General features: G+C 41.3%; 1 protein-coding gene across 1 annotated transcript in view; it reads right to left on the bottom strand.

Moving 5' to 3' along the window:
- Positions 1–22,059, bottom strand: part of TRMT2B (tRNA methyltransferase 2 homolog B) — a gene marked incomplete at both ends in the record, with an annotated part of 64,998 nt that overhangs the window by 10,740 nt on the left and 32,199 nt on the right. The window contains 8 exon segments of the mRNA XM_081043019.1: positions 11,398–11,424; positions 11,426–11,442; positions 11,444–11,496; positions 11,726–11,845; positions 13,025–13,126; positions 13,272–13,486; positions 13,818–13,911; positions 15,235–15,382. Of these exon segments, the coding sequence (XP_080899145.1) occupies positions 11,398–11,424; positions 11,426–11,442; positions 11,444–11,496; positions 11,726–11,845; positions 13,025–13,126; positions 13,272–13,486; positions 13,818–13,911; positions 15,235–15,382 (776 nt within the window).

The following is a 22,059-nucleotide window of genomic DNA, read 5'->3' as shown; positions in this document are numbered from 1 at the left end:
CTTAGAAATCTCCCGCCCGCCACACACACACACACACACACACACACACACACACACGGAAGAAGTGTCCTAAGACTCACGAGTACTGGACACAGGACTGGTGTTACTATTCTCAGTGTGTATATGTGCAGGCAAGGTCAGAAACTGCACTGACTTTGTAAAAACTATCATCCAGATCCCCCAGCCCCACGCATTTAAATCTACAGTCCCAAAGTCACTCTCCGCACAAGGTGACTGGTTCTGCCTGACAGGGGACTCTTGCCTACAGTAGAGGACAACCTGGAGATTACTTGGTGGGCTTAAGCCAAGACCTGCGCTGCTTTTTGTTTTGCTTTGTTTTGCTTTGTCTTTATATCTTTGATATCTTTACCTGTGTTGAGTGGGGGTTATTGGGTATTTTTACATGTGACTGTATTTGATTTTTTTTCTTTGTTGTTGTTGTTGTTCTTGTGCTTGGTGATTTGCTTTGTTCTAAAATTGCCCTACCAGGGCCCAGCTTAAGAAGCACAAGATTCAACATATCCAGAGGCCAACTCCAGACCAAATCAGAGTACCACCGGTTTTGATCTACAAGTCACACACCCAGAGGGAATTCTCTACAGGCACAAGAGCCCATAGAGGCCAAACCACATTTAAGGGGTCAATCCTCACACAGCAGAACAACACAAAGTGGGCAGAGCCAAGTCTCACAACTAGTCAGCCTGGGAGTTAACCCCACCTACTCACAAGCAAAAAGCAATTAAAGATCTTTTTTAATAGGACAATATACACAACACAAGAGTCACCTTTGGAGAATACGCAGAGGAGAAGAATGAAGTAGTGCAAGTCAAATATAAAGGACACATACTACATAAGATAACCCAGCAAGAACTAAGAACTCTAGGGAATCTACCTAACACATCAAACCAAACATAGAGAGTCAGCTAGAATGGGGAAACAAACAAACATGTCCCAAATAAAAGAAGAGAAGAAACCTCTACAACTGGAACCAAATGAAGCAGAGGTAACCAACCTATCAGAGACAGAGTTCAGAACACTGGTGATAAGAATGTTTAAGGAGCTTAGAGAAGACATAAAGAAGGATGTAGAAATATTAACGAAAAACCAGTTAGAACTAAAAAACACAATTACCAAAATTAAGAACTCACTTGAAGGAATTACAAGCAGGTTAGATGAAGCAGAGGATCGAATCAGCGAATTAGAAGACAAGTTAGCAGAGATCACCCAAACAGAACAACAGAAAGGAAAAATAACAAAAAACAATGAAGATGGTTTAAGAGACCTCTGGGATAACATCAAGTGCAACAACATGAACATCACAGGAATACCAGAAGGTGAAGAGAGGAAGCAAGGGAGAACATATTTGAAGTAATAATGTCCAAAAACTTCCCTAACCTGATGAAGGAAACCAATACATAAGCCCAGGAAGTGCAGAGCATTAAAACCAGGATAAATCCAAACAGGTCCACACCAAGACACATTATAGTTAAAATGGCAAAGCTTAAAGACAAAGAGAGAATCCTAAAAGCAGCAAGAGAAAGACAGAGGGTTACATGCAAGGGAACTCCCAGAAACCTATCAAATGACTTTTCTACAGAAACATTGAAGGCCAGGAGGGAGTGCCAGGAGTTACTCAAAGTCATAGAAAACAAAGGCCTACAACCTCGATTGCTTTATCCAGGAAGGCTACCATTTAAAGTTGATGGAGAGATACACAACTTCCCAGAAAAGAATACGCTAAAATAATTTATTACCACCAAGCCAGCATTGCAAGAAATACTAAAAGGACTTCTGTAAATAGAAGAAAGATGAAAACAATCTAACTACAAATTAAAAAATGGCAATAACTATGTACCTATCAATAATCACTTTAAATGTAAATGGATTAAATGCTCCAATCAAGAGACATAGGGTGGCTGAGTGGATAAGAAAGCAAGACCCTTGTATATGCTGTATACAAGACACTCACCTCAGTTCAAAAGACACACACAGGCTGAAAGTGAAGGGTTGGAGTAACATATTTCATGCAAATGGAAATGAGAAAAAGCTGGAGTTGCAATACTTGTATCTGAAAAAATAGACTTTGAAATGAAGAACATATTAAACGATAAAGATGGGCATTATATAATAATAAAGGGATCAATCCGACAAGAGGACAAACCCTAGTAAACATCTATGCACCAACCATAGAAGCACCTAAATATATAAAACAGGTACTGACTGACATAAAGACAGACATCAACAGTAACACTATCACAGTACAGGACTTCAACACACCTCTGAGAACAAGGGACAGGTTTTCCAGACAGAAAATCAATATGGAAACAACAGCTTTAAATGATACATTGGACCACTTGGATTTAATCGATATTTTCAGAGCATTTCACCCCAATGCTGCAAAATGCACATTTTTCTCAAGCGCACATGGAACATTTTCCAAGATAGACCATAAGTTAGGACAAAAAACAAGTCTTGATGAATTTAAGAAAATTGAAATCATACCAATTGTCTTCTCTGATCATAGTACTATGATATTAGAGATGAACTTAAGGAGAAAAACTGGAAGAGACACCAATTCATGGAGGCTGAATAACTTATTACTAAATAATGAATGGGTCAAGCAGGAGATGAAGGAAGAAATCAAAAGATATCTCGAGACAAACGAAAATGAAAGCACAATGATCCAAAATCTATGGGATGCCGCGAAAGCAGTCCTAAGAGGGAAATTCATAGCATTGCAGGCCTACCCAAAGAAATAAGAAATGTCACTAATCAACAGTTTATCTTCACACTTAAGGGATCTGGAAAAAGAACAGCAAAATAAGCCCAAAGGGAGCACAAGGAAGGAGATAATAAAGATCAGAGCAGAAATAAATGAAATAGAAACCAGAAAAACTATACAGAAGATCACTGAATCCAAGAGTTAGTTCTTAGAGAAGATAAACAAAATTGACAAACCTTTAGCCAGACTCATTAAAAAAAAGAGAGAGAGGACCCAAATTAATAAAATCAGAAACGAAAGAGAAGTGACAACAGACACCGCCGAAATACAAAAAATTTTAAGAACTACGATGAGCCACTATATGCCAACAAATTTGACAATCTGGAAGAAATGCACAATTTTCTAGAGGCGTACAATCTTCCAAGGCTAACTCAAGAAGAAACAGAGAACCTGAATAGACTGATTACCATCAGGGAAATTGAATCAATAATCAACAATCCCCCAACAAACAAAAGCCCTGGACCAGATGGCTTTACAAGTGAATTTTACAAAACGTTCAAAAAAGAATTATCACCTATTCTCCTCAAGCTCTTCCAAAAAATCCAGAATGATGGAAGACTCCCAAACACTTTTTACGAAGCCACTATCACCCTGATCCCAAAATCAGACAAAGACACCAAAAAAAAAAAAAAAGAAAACTACAAGCCAATATCTCTAATGAACATAGATGCAAAAATCGTCAACCAAATATTAGCGAACAGAATTCAGCAATACATTAAAAAGATCATACACCATGGTCAAGTGGGATTCATCCCTGGTATGCAAGGGTGGTTCAACATCCGCAAATCAATTAATGTGATACACCACATTAACAAAATGAAAAATAAAAATCACATGTTCATATCAATAGATACAGAAAAAGCATTTGATGAAATCCAGGCCCCATTTATGATAAAAACCCTTAATAAAGTGGGAATAGAGGGATCATATCTCAACATAATTAAGGCCATATATGACAAACCCACAGCTAACATCATACTCAATGGGGAAAAGCTAAAACCATTTCCCCTAAGATCAGGAACAAGGCAAGGTTGCCCATGATCTCCATTTCTATTCAACATAGCGGTGGAAGTTCTAGCCACAGCAATCAGACAAGAAAAAGAAATAAAAGGCATCCAAATGGTAAGGAGAAAGTAAATTTATCATTATATGCAGATGATATGATACTATATATAGAGAACCCTAAAGACTCCACCAAGAAACTATTAGAGCCGATAGATGAATTTAGTAAAGTAGCAGGATACAAAGTTAATATTCAGAAATAAGTTGCATTTGTATATACCAATAATAAAACATCAGAAGGAGAAATTTTAAAAAATCCCATTTACAATTGCTCTAAAGACTATAAAATACCTGGGAATAAATTTAACCAAAGAAGTAAAAGATCTGTACTCAGAAAATTATAAGACACTGAAGAAAGAAATGAAAGAAGATATAAATAGATGGAAACACATATCATGTTCATGGATAGGAAGAATTAACATAGTTAAAATGTCCATATTGCCTAAGGCAATATACATATTCAACTCAATTCCTATCAAACTACCAATGACGTTTTTCACAGAAATAGAACATATAATCCTAAAATTTACATGGGACCATGAAAGACCCCTGATAGCCTCAGCAATCTTGAGAAATAAAAACAAAGTGGGAGGTATAACAATACCTGACTTCAAATTATACTGCAAGATTACAGTAATCAAAACAGCATGGTACTGGCATAAAAACAGACTCATAGATCAATGGAACAGAATAGAGAGTCCAAAAATAAATCCATGCCTATATGGCCATTTAATCTACGACAATGGAAGCAAGAATGTACGATGGGGTAAAGACAGTCTATTCAATAAATGGTGTTGGGAAACCTGGACAGACACATGCAAGAAAATGAAGCTGGACCACCTCCTTACACCATATACAAAAATAAATTCAAAATGGCTTAAAGACTTAAATGTAAGATCTGAAACCATAAAATACCTAGAAGAAAATATAGGAAGAAACTTCACAGACATTACCCGGAGTAGGATTTTTACTGATATATCCCCTCGAGCCAGGGAAGTAAGAGAAAAAATAAACATGTGGGATTACATCAAACTAAAAAGTTTTTTCACAGCAAAGGGAACCATCAATAAACAAAAAGGGATCCTACTGAATGGGAAAAGATATTTGCCAATGATATATCTGATAAAGGGTTAATATCACAAATCTATAAAAAAAACTCACTCAACTCAACTCCAAAAAAACAAACAACCCAATTAAAAAATGGCCAGAGGACTTGAGGAGACATTTTTCTAAAAAGGACATACAGATGGCAAACAGACACATGAAGAAATGCTCAACCTCTCTAACCATCAGAGAAATGCAAATGAAAACCACAATGAGATACCACCTTACCCTAGTCAAAATGGCTATCATCAATAAATCAACAAACAACAAGTGCTGGCGCAGATGTGGAGAAAAGGGAATGCTTGTGCACTGTTGGTGGGATTGCAGATTGGTGTAGCCACTATGGAAAACAGTATGGAGGTATCTCAAAAATCTGAAAATGGAACTACCCTATGATCCAGCAATTCCACTCCTAGGTATCTATCTGGAGAAACCCAAAACTCCAATTCAAAAATCTTTATGCACTCTTATTGCAGCACTATACAAAATAGCCAAGACATGGAAACAACTGAAATGCCCATCAGTAAATGACTGGATGAAGAAACTGTGGTACATTTATACAATGGAGTATTACTCAGCCATAAAGAAGAAAGAAATCTCACCATTTGCAACAACATGAATGGACCTAGAGAACATTATGTTAAGTGAAATAAGTCTGAAAGAGAAACACAAGTACCATATGATCTCACTTATATGCGGAATCTAAAGAAGAGAATAAGTGAATGAACTAATCAGAAACAGTTTTGGAGACAAAGAGGAAAAACTGAGGGTTGTTAGGTGGCGGGGGGTGGGGATAAGGGGGAAGATGAGGGGATTAGAAAACAGTTGGTAACCACAAGATGGCCACGGGGTTTCCAAGTATAATTTTATATATATATATATGTACTTATGGGGATGTTGGTTGTAGCATAAAGAATATAATCAATAATATTGCAATAAATATGTATGGTGTCAGAGGGATACTAAATTTGTTGGGGTAAAAGATGGGAGAATGTCTAGGGGCAGGGTGAAAAAGGTGAAGGGATTAAGAAGTGCAAATTGGTAGTTACAAAATAGTCATGGGGATGAAGGGTATAGCATAAGGAATATAGTCATTAATATTGTAATAACTATATATGGTATCAGATGGGTACCAGATTTATTGGGGTGATCACTTCGTAAATTATACAAATGTCTAATCACTGTTATACATCTGAAACTAATATACTATTGTATATCAACTTTAATTGAAAAATAAAACAACTATTTAAAAAAAATGATGACAACTTAAAAAAAGATTAAAAACTAAGACAGAGAGATAATCCTTTCACAGATATTGGATGAGCTTCCACACCATTAGACAAACACATCCTGACTGAGATGTCCTCCATGGAATAAATATTAAGTTGTGTCAAAAAAAATCAAAATTATGAATAGTAAAATGTCAATAGCTACATATCAACAATTACTTTCAATGCAAATAGATTAAATGCTCCAATCAAAAGACATAGGAGGGCTGAATGGATAAGAAATAAAAAACCCTTACATATGCTGCATACAAGAGACTTATTTCATATTGAAAGACATATACAGACTGAAAGTAAAGGGATGGAAAAAGAAATTTCATGAAAATGGAAACAAACAAACAAAAACCCTGGGGTAGCAATACTTATACCACGCAAAATAAACTTTAAAACAAAGGCTATAACAAGAGACAAAGAAGGACCCAGCAATCCCACTTCTGGGTATTTATCTGAAGAAACCAAAAATGCTACTCTGAGTGTACGTGTACATCCATATGTTCATTACAGTATTGTTTACAATAGCCAAGATGGGGAGGCAGCCTGGGTGTCCGTCAATGGATGAGTGGATAAAGAGTAGGTGGTACAATATTGCTCAGGCATGCAAGGAAATGGTTCTTACCATCTGTGGCAGCGTGGATGGACCCGGAAGGTATTGTGCCAAGTGAAGTATGTCAGACAGAGAAAGCCATATGCAATGTAATTTCACTTATATGTGGAATCTAAAGAACAAAATAAACAAATAAACAAAAGAGAAACAAACTCAGACAGAGAACATTTCGATGGTTGCCAGATGGGAGGGAATTTGTGGGGGTGGGTGAAAAAGGGGAAGGGATTAAGAAGTACAAATTGTTTGTTACAATGTAGTCATGGGGTTGTAGGATATAGCATAAGGAATATAGTCAATAATATTGTAATAACTATATGATGTCAGATGGGTACTAGATCTATCAGGGTGATAGATTGGAGGGGATCTGGGGGCAGGGTGAAAAAGGTGAAGGAATTAAGAAGTACAAATTGGTAATTACAAAATAGTCATGGGTATGTGAAGTAAAGCATAGGGAATATAGTTGTCATGCGGGGCAGCCTGTGGGGTCTCTGCTCCCGCTCCCCACAGGAGAACGCAGGATATGGTGAGGCCAAAAAGGAACACCCATGGAGCCATGGGTAGGGGAGTCATACCACTATAGTCTCACTAGAGGCTGGATTCACACGACGTGCGACCTGCTGTCTACTTTTCTGCCAACCAACCGATGACTCTCCTCGACTCCACTCCCCAACGCAGCCGCGGCAGTTATATTAGTGGCCAATGGCTCAAGGGTTACAGCTGACGGCCAACTAGCCACAGCTGATGGCCATCTACTACCCGAGACAGCACCCCTCCACGTGAGGCCAAGAGCCTGGAAACTGCTCTCTGGGGCTCTGTCCCCATACTCCACCTCTACAGGGTCTTGCCTCAAAATCTATGCAACAAACGTCTTCAGTGAGAATCCCTGTGCCATATTAGCCTATTGGCACCTACGGACGAAAATAAACAGTAGTCTTAGGAACCAACAATGGCAAATCCCATCTGGGAGGATACATGCTAGCTTTTTGTCCTGGGAAAAAAGGGCCGCTGCCACTGGCACCTTTCCCGGTTTGTGGTACCAGACCTTTATGGCAGTGCTTGGGGTCCCTTGTATAGTTTCAACATGTAACAGAACAGGGGACCCCATAATAGGCCATAGTGAGAGCACATAGGTTCCTCGCAAAATCATCCCGGTATCAGGACCTCTGTATACTACAGTCACTTGCGGTGGCCACTCAGCCACCACCCCTGGCGTCACCTTATTTAACTCCCTATAGTCCACAGTCATTCGCCAGGTCCCATCTGGCTTCTTGACAGGCCATACTGGGGAGTTAAAGGGACTGTGCCTTGGCCTCACAATATGTGCCTTCTCCAATTCCAATATTGTACAACCAATCTCCTCCTGCCCTCCTGGCAGGTGATACTGTCGCAATGTAACCACGCGCCAGGGCTGTGGCAACACTTGAGGAGGGTGGTGAGCATGCCCGCGTGTCACCGCTTTCACAACCCGGATCCAGAGACAGAACTCTCCTACCGACGTCTGTAAGCTGAGGCCATGTAGCACGTCCACCCCTAGAATATACTCCGGAATAAGGGAGACATAAACCTTATAGGTACGAGGGGGAAGCCTTCCTATACCCAGTGGTAAGGAAACAGCTTTCACAGTCACAGTCTTTCCCCCATAGCCATCAATGCAGATTGCTGGTCCGGGGAACAGTTCTGGGTTCCCATAAACAAGACTGCACTCTGCGCCTCTGTCAACTATGGCCAAAACTCTCTGCACATTAGAAGGGAACCAATGTATGGACAGTTCCACGTGGGGCCTCCAGTCCCCGCTTGTCCCCTCTGACCGGGTACCTTGGCTCCACCCCTAATCAAGCTGAAAGGAGTCAGCCTCAAGCAGCTGCATGAAGTCCTGGAGGGACATGGGTCGCACTTTCCCAGACTTCTCCTTTAGGCTTCTCTGGAATTGCTGTTCCGGACGCAACTGTTTGCAAAGTTCCAGCAGGAGTGCATTGGGTTGTCGGTCTATTTTCTCCCGATCGACCCCTGCTGCCATGAGATTACGCCACATCTGTGCGCATGTAACTCTCTGAGGCCTGCGACCTCGCCCCTTTACCTTTGGTTTGGGCTTCCAGGTATCAACTGCGCGGACCTCCTGTCTTAACTTCCTTTGCCTCCGGCTTTCAACATCCCCTAGGGTGGCCATGGCAGTTGTAACTTCATGGATCCGTCGCCCCACATAGGGTGTAAGAATGGCAACCAAGGATCCAAAAGCACTCGCAGGTGCAGTATCCAAAACCAGATCTCTCATGCTGGCTGTAAAAAGCTTGTCATCTGGCCCCTGCATATTAGGGTTGAAAATAGCATGTCTCATACCCATTTCACGGATGATTTGCGTAAGTTTTGTATATGACTGCCATTGACTCAGTGTCTGGCAGCTCGTCAGCCTGTCCCCATACTGTGCGTACCACAGCAGTGAGCCACTCCATTAGAGAATGGTTGCCCTGGTTTTGGGCCAACCTATGGCAGTTCTGTAACCTTTGTCGCAGGGACGGATGCACTGTCACAAAGGCTAGCTTTTCCATCTCACCTGGGGAGCAGAGAATGTTGTCTGCTCCCTCATCCCATAAATGTAGTAGCCAAGCCAAGACTGGCTTTCCAGGGCACTGTCGGCACCGCCTGCCCAGCTCCTGCAACTCAGTGGGAGTGTAAGGGGAGTGGGTTGTGAACTCAGTCACAGCTGGGCTGCCAGCAGCAATGTCCCCGGGGCCCAAAGGTTGCTCACGTTTTACCCTTTGCTTCAAGATTGGCCAGGCTTGGGGGTTGGGAGCTACATTGTCTCCACTCGCTTCCTCCGCCTCTGCCTCAGAATCTCCACTGTGGGGACCCTCTTTCAACAGGCGGACCTGAGCTTCCAGTGCTTCCAACCAGGACACCTGGTCCGGCACCTGGGCCATTTCATTAAGCGTATTTTCCGTGTTGAGACTCAAGGCCGTGAGGAACATCCAGCCCACGCGGCCGGCTGTAGCCTTCTCCTCCTCCAGCAACCGCTCAGCCAGAGCCTGCAGGGCCCTCTCCACACTGGCCAGAGAGCCGTCCATATCCTCCCACCCCTCCTTGGGGGTCCAACTCCTGAGAACAGTGGCTACCGGGCACCACATACTGTGTGGCAGCCACACGTCCTCCTGCCCAGAGTCAGACTCCATTCCTACCTGGTCGGAATCTTGCTCACTGTGCCAGGGGTCTGAGTGGGTGGAGCCCTCCGTGTAAGATGTCCACAAGCCTTGGTGCCTAAGGCCGCAGCAGACTACCAAAATGAAGGCAACACCCTCCATGGCCAAGAAGGTGGTGTGCCATTTGGAGGCTTGAGTCTCCCAGGCAGAACACGCCTCCCATTCCTGGTGTAACTCCTCCTGGGCCTCCCGAAGCTGAGCTCTCACACGCACAAACTGCTCCACCATGCTTTGGTAGGATGTGGCCAGCACTGTACCCTGCTTATGAAACTGAGCTTTTAGATGTATAAACTGCTCCAGTACGTTCCGGAGAGTTTCAGCCGCCACCACCCCTGTTCACTGCGCCATTTGTCACGCGGGACGGCCTACAGGGTCTCTGCTCCTGCTCCCTACAAAAGAACGCAGGATGTGGCTAGGCCAAAAAGGAACATCCACGGAGCCATCGGTAGGGGAGTCATACCACTATGGTCTCACTGGAGGCTGGATTCACACGATGTGCAACCTGCTGTCCACTTTTCTGCCAACCGACCGACGACTCTCCTTGACTCCACTCCCCAATGCAGCCGTGACAGTTATATTAGTGGCCAATGGCTCAAGGGTTACAGATGACAACCAACTAGCCACAGCTGACGGCCATGTACTACCCAAGCCAGCACCTTTCCACGTGAGGCCGAGAGCCTGGAAACTGCTCTCTGGGACTCTGTCCCCACAAGAGTCAATAATATATGGTAATAGCTATATATGGTGCCAGGTGAGTACTAGTCTAGTCAGGGGGATCACTTTGTAAATTATATAAACGTTTAACCACTACGTTGTATACCTGAAATTAATATCAAATAATACTGAATGTCAATTGTAATTGGAAAACTAAAAAACGGGGAGAGAGGTGAAGGAAAATAAGAGGTCCAAATTTCCAAGTATAAAACAAATAAGTCATGGCAATGTAATATACAGCATAGGGAATGTAGTCAATAATATTGTGATAACGTGGTGTGGTGTTCAGATGGTTGCTAGACTTATCATGGTGATCACTTCTTTAGGTATATAAATGTTGAATAACTATGGCGTACCTCTGAAACTAATATAATATTGTATGTTAACTGTATTTTAATAAAAATCTTTTTTAAAAAGAAGAATACTCAGGATCCTGATTTGAGAAGCCATGATAGGTTTCTCTAGATTAGTAATAACTTCATCAATCCAAATAACGTATGGAGTTTAGTTCATAGTAATGTATGAATGACAGCTTCTTAGAATGATACATTCTTGAAGTGTACCACGGTAATATGAGAGGATAACAATGTGGAAAAATGGGTGTACTTATCTTTACAACTTTTCCGTAAATCTGAAATTATTCTAAAATATTCGATGATGTTCCTTGTGGTTTCACAGGGGTTTGCAGGAAACAAAACACTAGTGTGCGGATGGCCCTGCAGTTTTGAATGGCTTGAACTACCTGGTAATTTGAAGGAAGAAAGACACCGCTATTGATAAAATTAAACTATCATGGTCAAGGTTATCACAAACTCCCAACTGGCCAGCATGTAGGATTGGTGAGGAACTGCAGAAAAGCAGGTTCAAAGCCAGCCCATTGGGAGCACTCTTAGCATGGTGTGAGAACGAGGGACTAAAGCTGGTAGACATCATGGGAACACCCAACGAGTTCTGTAGCAGGAAAGCTATTCATCCTTACGCAGTCCCGCCCAGCCTGGGTTCACCACAGCAACAATTAACTGCTTATCTTCCTTTGACTTTAGCAGCTGTGGCAAAATCTTCTCTGATCGACCAACATAGAACTCACAGTTGGTGATGCCTGCAGAAAAGAGGCCCACATGACATAACTCAAAACTCAAGCCCAACTTTAGTGGCAGGGAGCTTCCAGTTTACAGAAATGTACATGAGCCAGGGCTCTGCCATTTTCCTTTGGATCTAGCATACCTCTGAATAACAATGAAAAAAATGCTTTTGGACTTGCTTCGTTTTTTACAATGTGCTTTCCCTTACAATACCTCAGTAGGTCTTCAGCTTGAGACTAGACAGTGTTATTTTAAAACTTTGTGACTCACACAGCACGTAAGTACCTATACCAAAAAGAGAACCTTGACTTTTATTCAAGTTCTTTCTGTTATATTGGAGGTTTTCACAGAGCCTCAGGAGTTGTATGGAGCAGAGATAGAGGGGACAAGGGGGATCAGTTTTCTACATTGCAGTCTGAGATAAGATTTTGTTCAAAGAAAAGGTTCTGTTGCTAAAAATAGCCTGAAATCTATTGTATTGTGTTATGATGCTGTGGGGACAAAGCTCCAAAAAGCAGTTTCCAGGCTCTCGGCCTCACATAGAAAGGTGCTGGCTCAGGTAGTAAATGGCCATCAATTGTGATCAGATGGCCATCAGCTGTGGCTAGTTGGCCGTCAGCTGTAACCCGTAAGCCAATGGCCACTAATATAACTGCTGTGGCTACGCTAGCAGAAAAAGAAAGATGGGGGCTAGCAAGAGCGGATTGCAGAGAGGCGGATGCCGCCGGCGAGAATATAGCGATATGACTCCCCTACCTATGGCTCCGTGGGTGTTCCTTTTTGGCCTCACCACGTCCTGCGTTCTTATGTGGGGAGCGGGAGAAGAGACCCCACCTTACACCCCGCCAGACGCCCCGCACGACAAATGGTGCAGCGAGCAGGGTCCCCTGCATGACAGATGCCTCATGAGTGTAAGGTCAAGAGGCTCTTCTATATTATCCAAAGTTTTGCTAAGTTCTCTTCATATCAGCTGGACCTGTTCCTTCCTTCAGACTCTGCTTCTGGATAGAAAAGAAGGTTAGCTACTGGGATCACTTCCAGAAGGCCATTCAGGACCCATTTCTGACCACTCCAGAACAGCTTGCCTTCCTCCCCACAGGGCATGGACACAGTCGATCCCCTTTCCCACATAACCCCTCCCACAGCACAGAAACAACTGCAGCTCCTCATTTCTCCCTCAACTGTGAGCACTGCGCCATTGAAGGCTGAAGTCCTCCTGGTGTCCTCTGTCGCCTGGTTCACCACCTCAATACCAAGCACCTGGGAGGCATACTGAGCCAGGAAGAGGCCGATCACACCTGGGGAGGTAAGAGAGGCTAGAGGAGGGTATTTTAGGGTTTTCAACCAAGGAGGTTATGCCTGTGCCACTCCCACCTCCCTACCTCGGTGCCAGGGGGATGGGAGCAAAGCAGCATGGAGATTCTGCCCTGGGCTGCCACTTGCCAGTCCCACAGCAGATGTCAAGGAAGATAGTGTTAGAGGTGACTCCACTCAGATCCCCAATGGTCCGATACAGCATCTCTGCACTAGCAGTATTAACCTGGAAAAAGGAATCTGGAGAGATACGGATCTTCAAGTTCAAGAGATCTTCAAAGAGGTCGGGTTCCCCAAATAGGAGCTGGTAGAAGGACTGCTGATGGCTGCAACAGGTCATGGTGCTGGAAAAGAACAAAAGAAGGAAGCAATGGAATGGTAGACTAGTCTACCTCTAGTGTTGGTGGGAGGGGCAGGCTCCAGCGTCTCAGCTAGGAGACACAGCCTCCTTGGCATGGCCCTGAGAACTCAGTAGGAGTTCCCCTCTTAGGGGATAGAGGCACATGCAGACACGCTCTTATCTACAGTGTGACCTGGGTTCCTGGACCTGGCTGGTCATGAGGGCCAGTACCACTTAACCCAGACCCTCTGTGATCAGCAGCCCTACTGCCCCCACCCACAACCCAGAATATGGCAAGCCATCAGTCTCCTTGCTGTTTGGCTGCCCAGATTTACCTTTCCTGGAAGTAAAGTGATGTCAAGTCACAGACTGCTCCTGGCCCTTTGGTGAAAAATTCCTTTACGGTCTCCTCTGAACACAGAGATCCCCCTGCCCAGATCACAAAATCAGGAGTTAAGCAAAGACTCATCTCACATATTTTCTCTCCTAGCTCTATAACAATCAGCACTGCAGTAGTCAGACAAGATGGCACATTTCTCAAATCCTATTATAAATAACACTTAACATAAAGCAATGTTCTATAGGACAAAAAAGCTATTTTTACATCTCAGTAGAAGCACTGCTTTGCTTATCAGCTTTTGACAAATCCTATGCAAGAGACACACATTTTCTCTACTCTGAGCCCCTTTCCTAGTTCTCTAAAGAAAGTGTGAATTGTTCTTGCTGTAAACAGGCGCTAAACTAAGCTTTTCTCCCATCACAAAGAAGTAACAACCTTTCAATTCCCGTCATACTTCTCCACTTCAAACATCCTAACCACCCACCCAAACACCACTTCAGAGGACATGAGTGCTAGGAGAAAGAAAAGTACTATGAAGAGAGTAAGCATGGTAACTAAATCCTTTCTTTGAGTTCAGAACATTTTAAAATTCTTACATCACTACAGAGAACCTAACCATTAGCTTGACACACAAGGATATATGACAATAAAATATGTTGGAACTATAGAGTTAAAAGGCCAGGGATCAATGACCTGAGTTCAAGCCCTAGCTTGGCTACTTCCTGGCTTTTTAAACTTGGGTACTTCTGTGCCTTCATTTGCCCATCTGTGCAATGAGGATGAGAGCACTTTTCGTTCTCTTGCCTACTTTGTAAGTTGGTGGAGATGATCACACAAGTATAGGAATGTTTTAATGTGGGAATGTTTAAAAGCTCTAAGTGCATTGTAAACGTAAATGGGTTATTTGGGTTATGAAATGTTATTTGGGTTACAAAATTCTGACTATATTCTAGTCTCCATCAAATTGGTTTTCTGATTCAGTTGAGCACCTACTAATTTCAATGGGCAAAGTTCTTGTGAAAATCCTTAGGGGAACTCACATGATAATTAATTTGGTTACCTTGCCTCAGTTTCTGCAGTGTGATAATGCCAGCAGCATTGTTAAAGAATATCCTTCCGCGTTTCCCCCAAAATAAGACCTATCCGGAAAATAAGCCCTAGCATGATTTTTCAGGATGACATCCCCTGAACATAAGCCCTAATGCGTCTTTTGGAACAAAAATTAATGTAAGACCCGATCTTATTTCCGGGGAAACACAGTAGCCATCTCTTCCTCCTCACCCCCAAGACCAATTCCTGAGCCACACAGATGTTCTGTGGATGTGCAGTTTCTGCTATGTGCACTGAAACTCCCCAAAACCAACTACAGCATAGTAACAGTAAGAATTACTACAGAAGCTGCCCCTTATCATCCTGCCTTAATTCCTGAAGGTGGAAAGTGATGATGGCTACTGTGTGCCCTTGGCTACTGGTGCAGACTGTGAGCTCACGCCAGTGTCCACCTTCATGAAACAGAAGGCGGGTTTCCACTGGGGACTGTTGAAGGAGTACTTCGTAGTATTAGGAAGAGAACAGTACTATTGCACAAGCAAAACTTACAAGTTCCACAGCTGATTATTCATGCTGGATGACTGTCACTGCTGAATTGTAACCCCTTCCAAAATTCCTATGTTTAAGTACCTCAGAATGTGACTGTATTTGGAGATAAGGTCTTTGAAGAGATGATTAAGTTAAAGTGAGGCCCCCCCCCAATCCAATCTGACTAATGTCCTCATAAGAAAAAGAAATTTGGTCACACAAAGAGACACCAAGATGCACACACAGAGAAAACATCATGTGAAGACACAACGAGAAGATGGTCATCTATAAGCCAAGGAGAGAGGCCTCAGAAGAAACCAAGTTGCCAACATCTTGATCTTGGACATCTAGCCTTTAGAACGCTGAGAAAAATAAATTTCTGTTGTTTTAGCCACCTAGTCTGTAGTATTTTGTTATGGCAGCCCTAGCAAACTAATATAGTGAGATAAGAAACATGATCCCTACCCTTTGACCTTACAGAGGGTTATTATCCATTGTATTCCAAACAGTAAGCTCCATGAAGGCTTAGAGTTGCACCCTTAGTCTGGCACATAATAGTTGCTCAATAATGATTACTGAAAGAAGGTGTGAATGAATGAACCAGACAGGTATTTTATTTGTACGTAGAATCTCAGGTTATTCTATATATAGTATGAAATAAAATAATCTTCCATTTATGTTAATTTCTTCTGGCAGCAATTCCTAACATACTACTAAGCTGCTATGATTTCATTCTTACTTATCAATTCCTGATGTAAGACCGTCATTTTAAAAAAATTCTTCATATAACCAGGTGCCAACTACACCGTAATTTAGTTGGCTCCTTCATTTCCTCCTGATGAATACAAGTCAAATGCAATCCTAATTTTGTTGTTGAGATCTCAAAAATCCTTCAAGCCAAACTTTTCAAACACAAGCTTGTTGTTACCACACAGGACACACTGTCTGATTTACTAGATCCATTAGTTTTCATAATACATGTGTTCTAGGTCCACTATAGTTTTCAAACAATACTGAAATTATGCATGGAAGGGGAAGTCATACCAAAACACAGGGTTGCCTGAGAGGGTAAAATCAATTAAGGCTGGACTTGGTCACTTTAGGTATAATTTCACATAAATGCAATATAAGATATGCTTAACTGCTGCAAAATACTGAATACATTTTTCAAACTTTGAGGTGGGTGATTTAAAGAAAGACTGGTTCAACTCTTGTTTATTAGCTTGTTGACAAGGAATGTTGTTTTGGAAGCAAGATTCAAATGTCACTGAGGACCTGGAAGGATGGGAAATTGAAAAAGTGAGTCTGACCTAGAAGGTAATGGGTAATGAATGAAAATGAAATATAGCTTCTCCATTGTATGAGCTCAGGCCTTGGTTTCTTCATTTATTAAACAGAGACTGAAATTCTTATTCTTATATAGAAATGCCTAAGTATTAAGAGTGAGGTGGCCTGTGATCAGATTACAACATATAAATGTACCAAATCAACACACTGTACAATTTAAAATTACACAGTATTATATGCCAATTATATCTCAATAAAAATAAACTTTAAAAAAAGGAGTGAAGGGGCCTTCTGGTTAAAAATAACAGAATATTTCTTGCAAAAATCCTAACAAAATGAAATAAAGGAATAAAAAATATATAAGCTTTTTTAAGCTCGTTGCTCCACCAATTCTCCCTTCTCTCTTTCTTCCTGCATCATCGTTTTTCTCCCTCATTGCTGGATCTGTCCCATCAATATACAAGCATGTTCTTACCCTCCCATATTTAAAAAGAAAGAAGCTGGGTGAAAAAGTAAAAGGATTAAGAAGTACAAATTGCCAGTTATAAAAAGTCATGGGGATGTAAAGTGCAGCATGGGGAATATAGTCAATAATATTGTAATAACTATGTATGGTATCAAATGGTTCCTAGACTTATCAGGGGATCATTTCATAAGTTATATAAATGTCTAATCACTATATTGTACACCTGAAACTACTATAATATTGCATATCAACTGTAATTGAAAATAAATTTATGTAAAAAAGGGAACCTTCTTGACCCCACTTTCCCCACCAGCCACTGTTCTCTTCCCTCCTCCTTTTTGTAGCAACTTTTCAAAAAATTGTATACACAGTTGACCCTTGAACAACACAGTATGAACTGCAGGGTCCACTTGTATGTAGATTTTTTTCAATAAATATGTACAGTACTGTAAAAGTATTTTCTCTTCCTTATGATTTTCTAAATGACATTTTCTTTCTCCAGATTACTTTATTATAAGAATATGATATGGGGGCCAGCCCGGTGGCTCAGATGGTTAGAGCTCCATGCTCCTAACTCCAAAGGCTGCCGGTTCGATTCCCACATGGGCCAGTGGGCTCTCAACCACAAGGTTGCCAGTTCAATTCCTCGAGTCCCACAAGGGATGGTGGGCAGTGCCCCCTGAAACTAAAATTGAACATCGCATCTTGAGCTTGAGCTGTCGCTGAGCTCCCAGATGGCCCAGTTGGTTGGAGCGCATCCTCTCAACCACAAGGTTGCTGGTTTGACTCCCTCAAGGGATTGTGGGCTGCGTCCCCTGCAACTAGCAATGGCAACTGCACCTGGAGCTGAGCTGCGCCCTCAACAAATAATACCGAAAGGACAACAACTTGAAGCTGAACGGCAACGTCCACAACTAAGATTGAAAAGACAACAACCTGACTTGGAAAAAAATTAGTCCTGGAAGTACACACTACCGATGATGTTTTTCATAGAAATAGAACGTATAATCCTAAAATTTATATGGGACCATAAAAGACCCCAGATAGCCTCAGCAATCTTCAGAAATAAGAACAAAGTGGTAGGTATAACAATACCTGACATCAAATTATACCACAAGGCTACAGTAATCAAAACAGCATGGTACTGGCATAAAAACAGACACATAGATCAATGGAACAGAATAGAGAGTCCAGAAATAAATCCATGCCTATATGGCCATTTAATCTACGACAATGGAAGCAAGAATGTACGATGGGGTAAAGACAGTCTATTCAATAAATGGTGCTGGGAAACCTGGACAGACACATGCAAAAAAATGAAGCTGGACCACCTCCTTACACCATATACAAAAAAAAATTCAAAATGGCTTAAAGACTTAAATATAGGATCTGAAACCATAAAATACCTAGAAGAAAATATAGGAAGAAACTTCACAGACATTACCCAGAGTAAGATTTTTACTGATATATCCCCTCGCACGAGGGAAGAGAAAAAATAAACATGTGGGATTACATCAAACTAAAAAGTTTTTTCACAGCAAAGGAAACCATCAATAAAACAAAAAGGGATCCTACTGAATGGGAAAAGATATTTTCCAATGATATATCTGATAAGGGGTTAATATCCCAAATTTATAAAAAACTCACTCAACTCCAAAAAAACAAACAACCCAATTAAAAAATGGGCAGAGGACATGAAGAGACATTTTCCTAAAACGGACATACAGATGGCAAACAGACATATGAAGAAATGCTCAACCTCACTAACCATCAGAGAAATGCAAATAAAAACCAAAATGAGATACCACCCCTCCATTGTTTTCAATGTATTTGTGAAGGGTGCAGCTCACTGGCCCATGTGGGAATTGAACTGGCAACCTTCGTGTTATGAGCACTATGCTCTAACCACTGAACCAACCAACCCCCCATTTTAATTTTTTAATTCAAATTTTTATTTGTTTGTATTTAGGTACTTGTTTTTTGTACTATAAAGGAATTTCAGCATTTATTTATTTATCATTACACTTTTAAGTCATAAGCATAAATAAAAGAATTAAAAACATTTATATAGATACGGAATTAGTACTACCGATGTATAATGCACACCCTTGTTTTTTCTTCACAAATTTGGGCAAAAAGTTCACATTCTATACAGCAAAATAGGGTAGTTTGTCCTTGTCATCTTTTATCTCCTTTTTTTGTATTTTTTTATTAGTTTCAGGAGAATCATGGAGAATATTGATGAATGTTTGACAGAGCTCTTAGAGCACCTGGAAAAAATTAGCATAAGGTTTACAGAAAACTAAGCCAATGGAAAAATGAGGTAATTATTCATGCCAATTAAAATAAAAAAGTTGTAAAATCCGTCATACTATGCCACTATAAAAAAATGAAGTATACTATTATATGAATAAAAAAGGTGCAGAACAGTGCCCATATTAAACTAACTTTTAGCTAATAAAAGGGGGGTACAAATATTTTATCAAGTATTAAAATAAGCAAAAATGGATAAAAATTGTTAGCTACAGGAGGAGGGAGGAAACTGGCTAGAGGGAACAGAGGGGAAAGCTAGATCTCTCTAAATGTACTGTTATTCTGTAGATTTGACCACGTAAATATTTTACAAAATTTTAAAACAAAATTTAATCAAATGAAACAGAAAAAAGATCAATCCCTAAAATTTGAAAGCAAGCAAAATGAAAAAAAAAATAGCTGTGTATCAAGTATCAAATTATTGGCTGACCTACAAAGAGAAGAATTATTTCAAAAGGCCCAATAATTTCACAAAAAGAACTGGACAGAAATCCTGAGCTCTTTTCAGTAATCATTTTTCAGTACTACTATTGGTATTGAGAATAGATAAAATAAGACTGGACACATATTGATAGTTGTTGAAGCTGGGTAATGGATACATGTGATTTGTTATACCCTTCTCTACTTTAATATGTTTGCTATTTTCCATGATATAAAATGGAAAAAAAAACTACAATAAAGGAAAATAAAACTTTAGTATACATGCTTAGCACAGAAGTGAGTATCTATATTCATAACCATGTAAACACTGAGACGTCACAGAAATTGCAATGTGAGGTGAACCTCTTGAAATCTCCTCTGGAATTTATAACAAATTGAACAACTATTATTCCACAAAGGACTCCATGTGCAGCAGACAGGCAAGACTAAGAGATGCGCAACTGAACTCATCTAAAGGTGAGCAAATAAGGCAAGCAGGGGAGTTGGGAAAGGGGAAGTGCAGAGACCCAGACTGTACAGGGGCAGAATGCAGACGAAGCTCAGAGATCCAAGCCCCCTGCACTGCAGAGCTACCGCAGCCACGGGAGTGGGAAGAACTCGGACTGCTACCACTCCCATTATGGGCCACAGTCCCGCTTGAGGGTTCAGCATATAATACAACTGAACCCAACACTCACAGCAGAGACCTCAGAGCAAAGACCGAGGGAAGAAGGATGAAAACAGTGGTTTAAGCCCTCACTGCCAAGCAGAGGACAGAAGACATAGGCACGGAGCCTAGCCGACTCCTCCCGATCCTCCCAGAACTAATCTCAACCCCTCTCTGCAAGTGTTAGAAGTGGAACTGTAGCAGGGTCAGATGAAAAGAAGAGAATACAATTTGCAATTCTGAGAAATGCGGCCCAAAGCCATGGACTCGAAACACAACTAGTTCCAGCTAAGGGGACGGAGCCTTGGGTGCAGGACAGGCTGTGCTGGTGCTTACTGTCATTGTTCTGGGCCACCTCTCAAACCACACCCTGCCCCTGTTCCCACTTATCTGGGCGGATCCATGCAGGAGTAAACAGCTGCTGAAACACACAGGCCCTGAATCTTGTGCAAGAAGAGCTTTGGAACTCCAGAAGCTTTCCACAACTGCCAATGGAGGGGGTGTCCTGAGATCCATGCAACCTGCTCACAGAGCAGAAGCCCACCTTCCAGGGAATCCCCCCATTGTGTGAGAAGCCAGAACAGTGCAGAGAAAATATAACACTACAGCATGAGAAAGACTTAAAGGCTGCAGTTAGAAAGAAAATAAAGCGTTTACCAACACCTATTGGAAAACAAAGGAAAGACCTCTTCCTAACAACCCGTTGCAGGACCCACTCCTGTAGAGGCCTAGGAAGACAAATAACAATTCACTAATTACCATGAATAACCAAGGTAACAAAGCAGCTCAGAAAGTAAATGAAAAGTCTCCAAAAAATGAACTTAAAGTTATGGAAATATGTGACTTAAATGACAGAGAATTCAAGATTGCAGTTCTGAAAAAATTCAACAAGATGCAAGAAAACACAAAAGGCAGTTTAATGAATTCAGAAACACAACCAAAGAACAAAATGAACATTTAACCAAAGAGATTGAAATTCTAAACAAGAACCAAATCGATTTTCTGGAGATTAAGAACTCAAGAAAAGAAATGAGGAATGAAATAACCAGCTTAGGAAATAGAGTTGACCAGATGGAGGAAAGAATCAGTGACATCGAAGATAGAAATCTAGAAATGACATGGATGGAAGAATACAGAGACTAGACAGTTCAAAGAAATAGAAGAATTCTACAATAATTTTCTGACTCCATCAGAAAGAGCAATATAAGAATAATGGGCATACCAGCAGGAGAAGGGAGAAGGGAACAGAATATATACAAATAGTTGATGAGAACTTCCCAAAGTTGTGTAAAAAACTGGATCCTCGAATCCAAAAAGGAAACAGAACACCTAATTACCTCAACACCAACAGGCCTTCTCCAAGGCACATTGTATTGAAGCTGTCAAAAATTAACGACAAAGAAAGAATTCTCAAGGCAGCCAGGGAAAAGAAGACTGTAACCTGCAACGGAAAATCCATTATATAATCATCAGATTTTTCAGCGGAAACTCTACAAGCCAGGAGGG

This window comes from Rhinolophus hipposideros (genome assembly GCF_964194185.1).
Source record: "Rhinolophus hipposideros genome assembly, chromosome: X".
NCBI lineage: Eukaryota > Metazoa > Chordata > Mammalia > Chiroptera > Rhinolophidae > Rhinolophus > Rhinolophus hipposideros.
The sequence above is the reverse complement of the archived record's forward strand: the minus strand, read 5'-3'. Positions and strand labels throughout refer to the sequence as shown.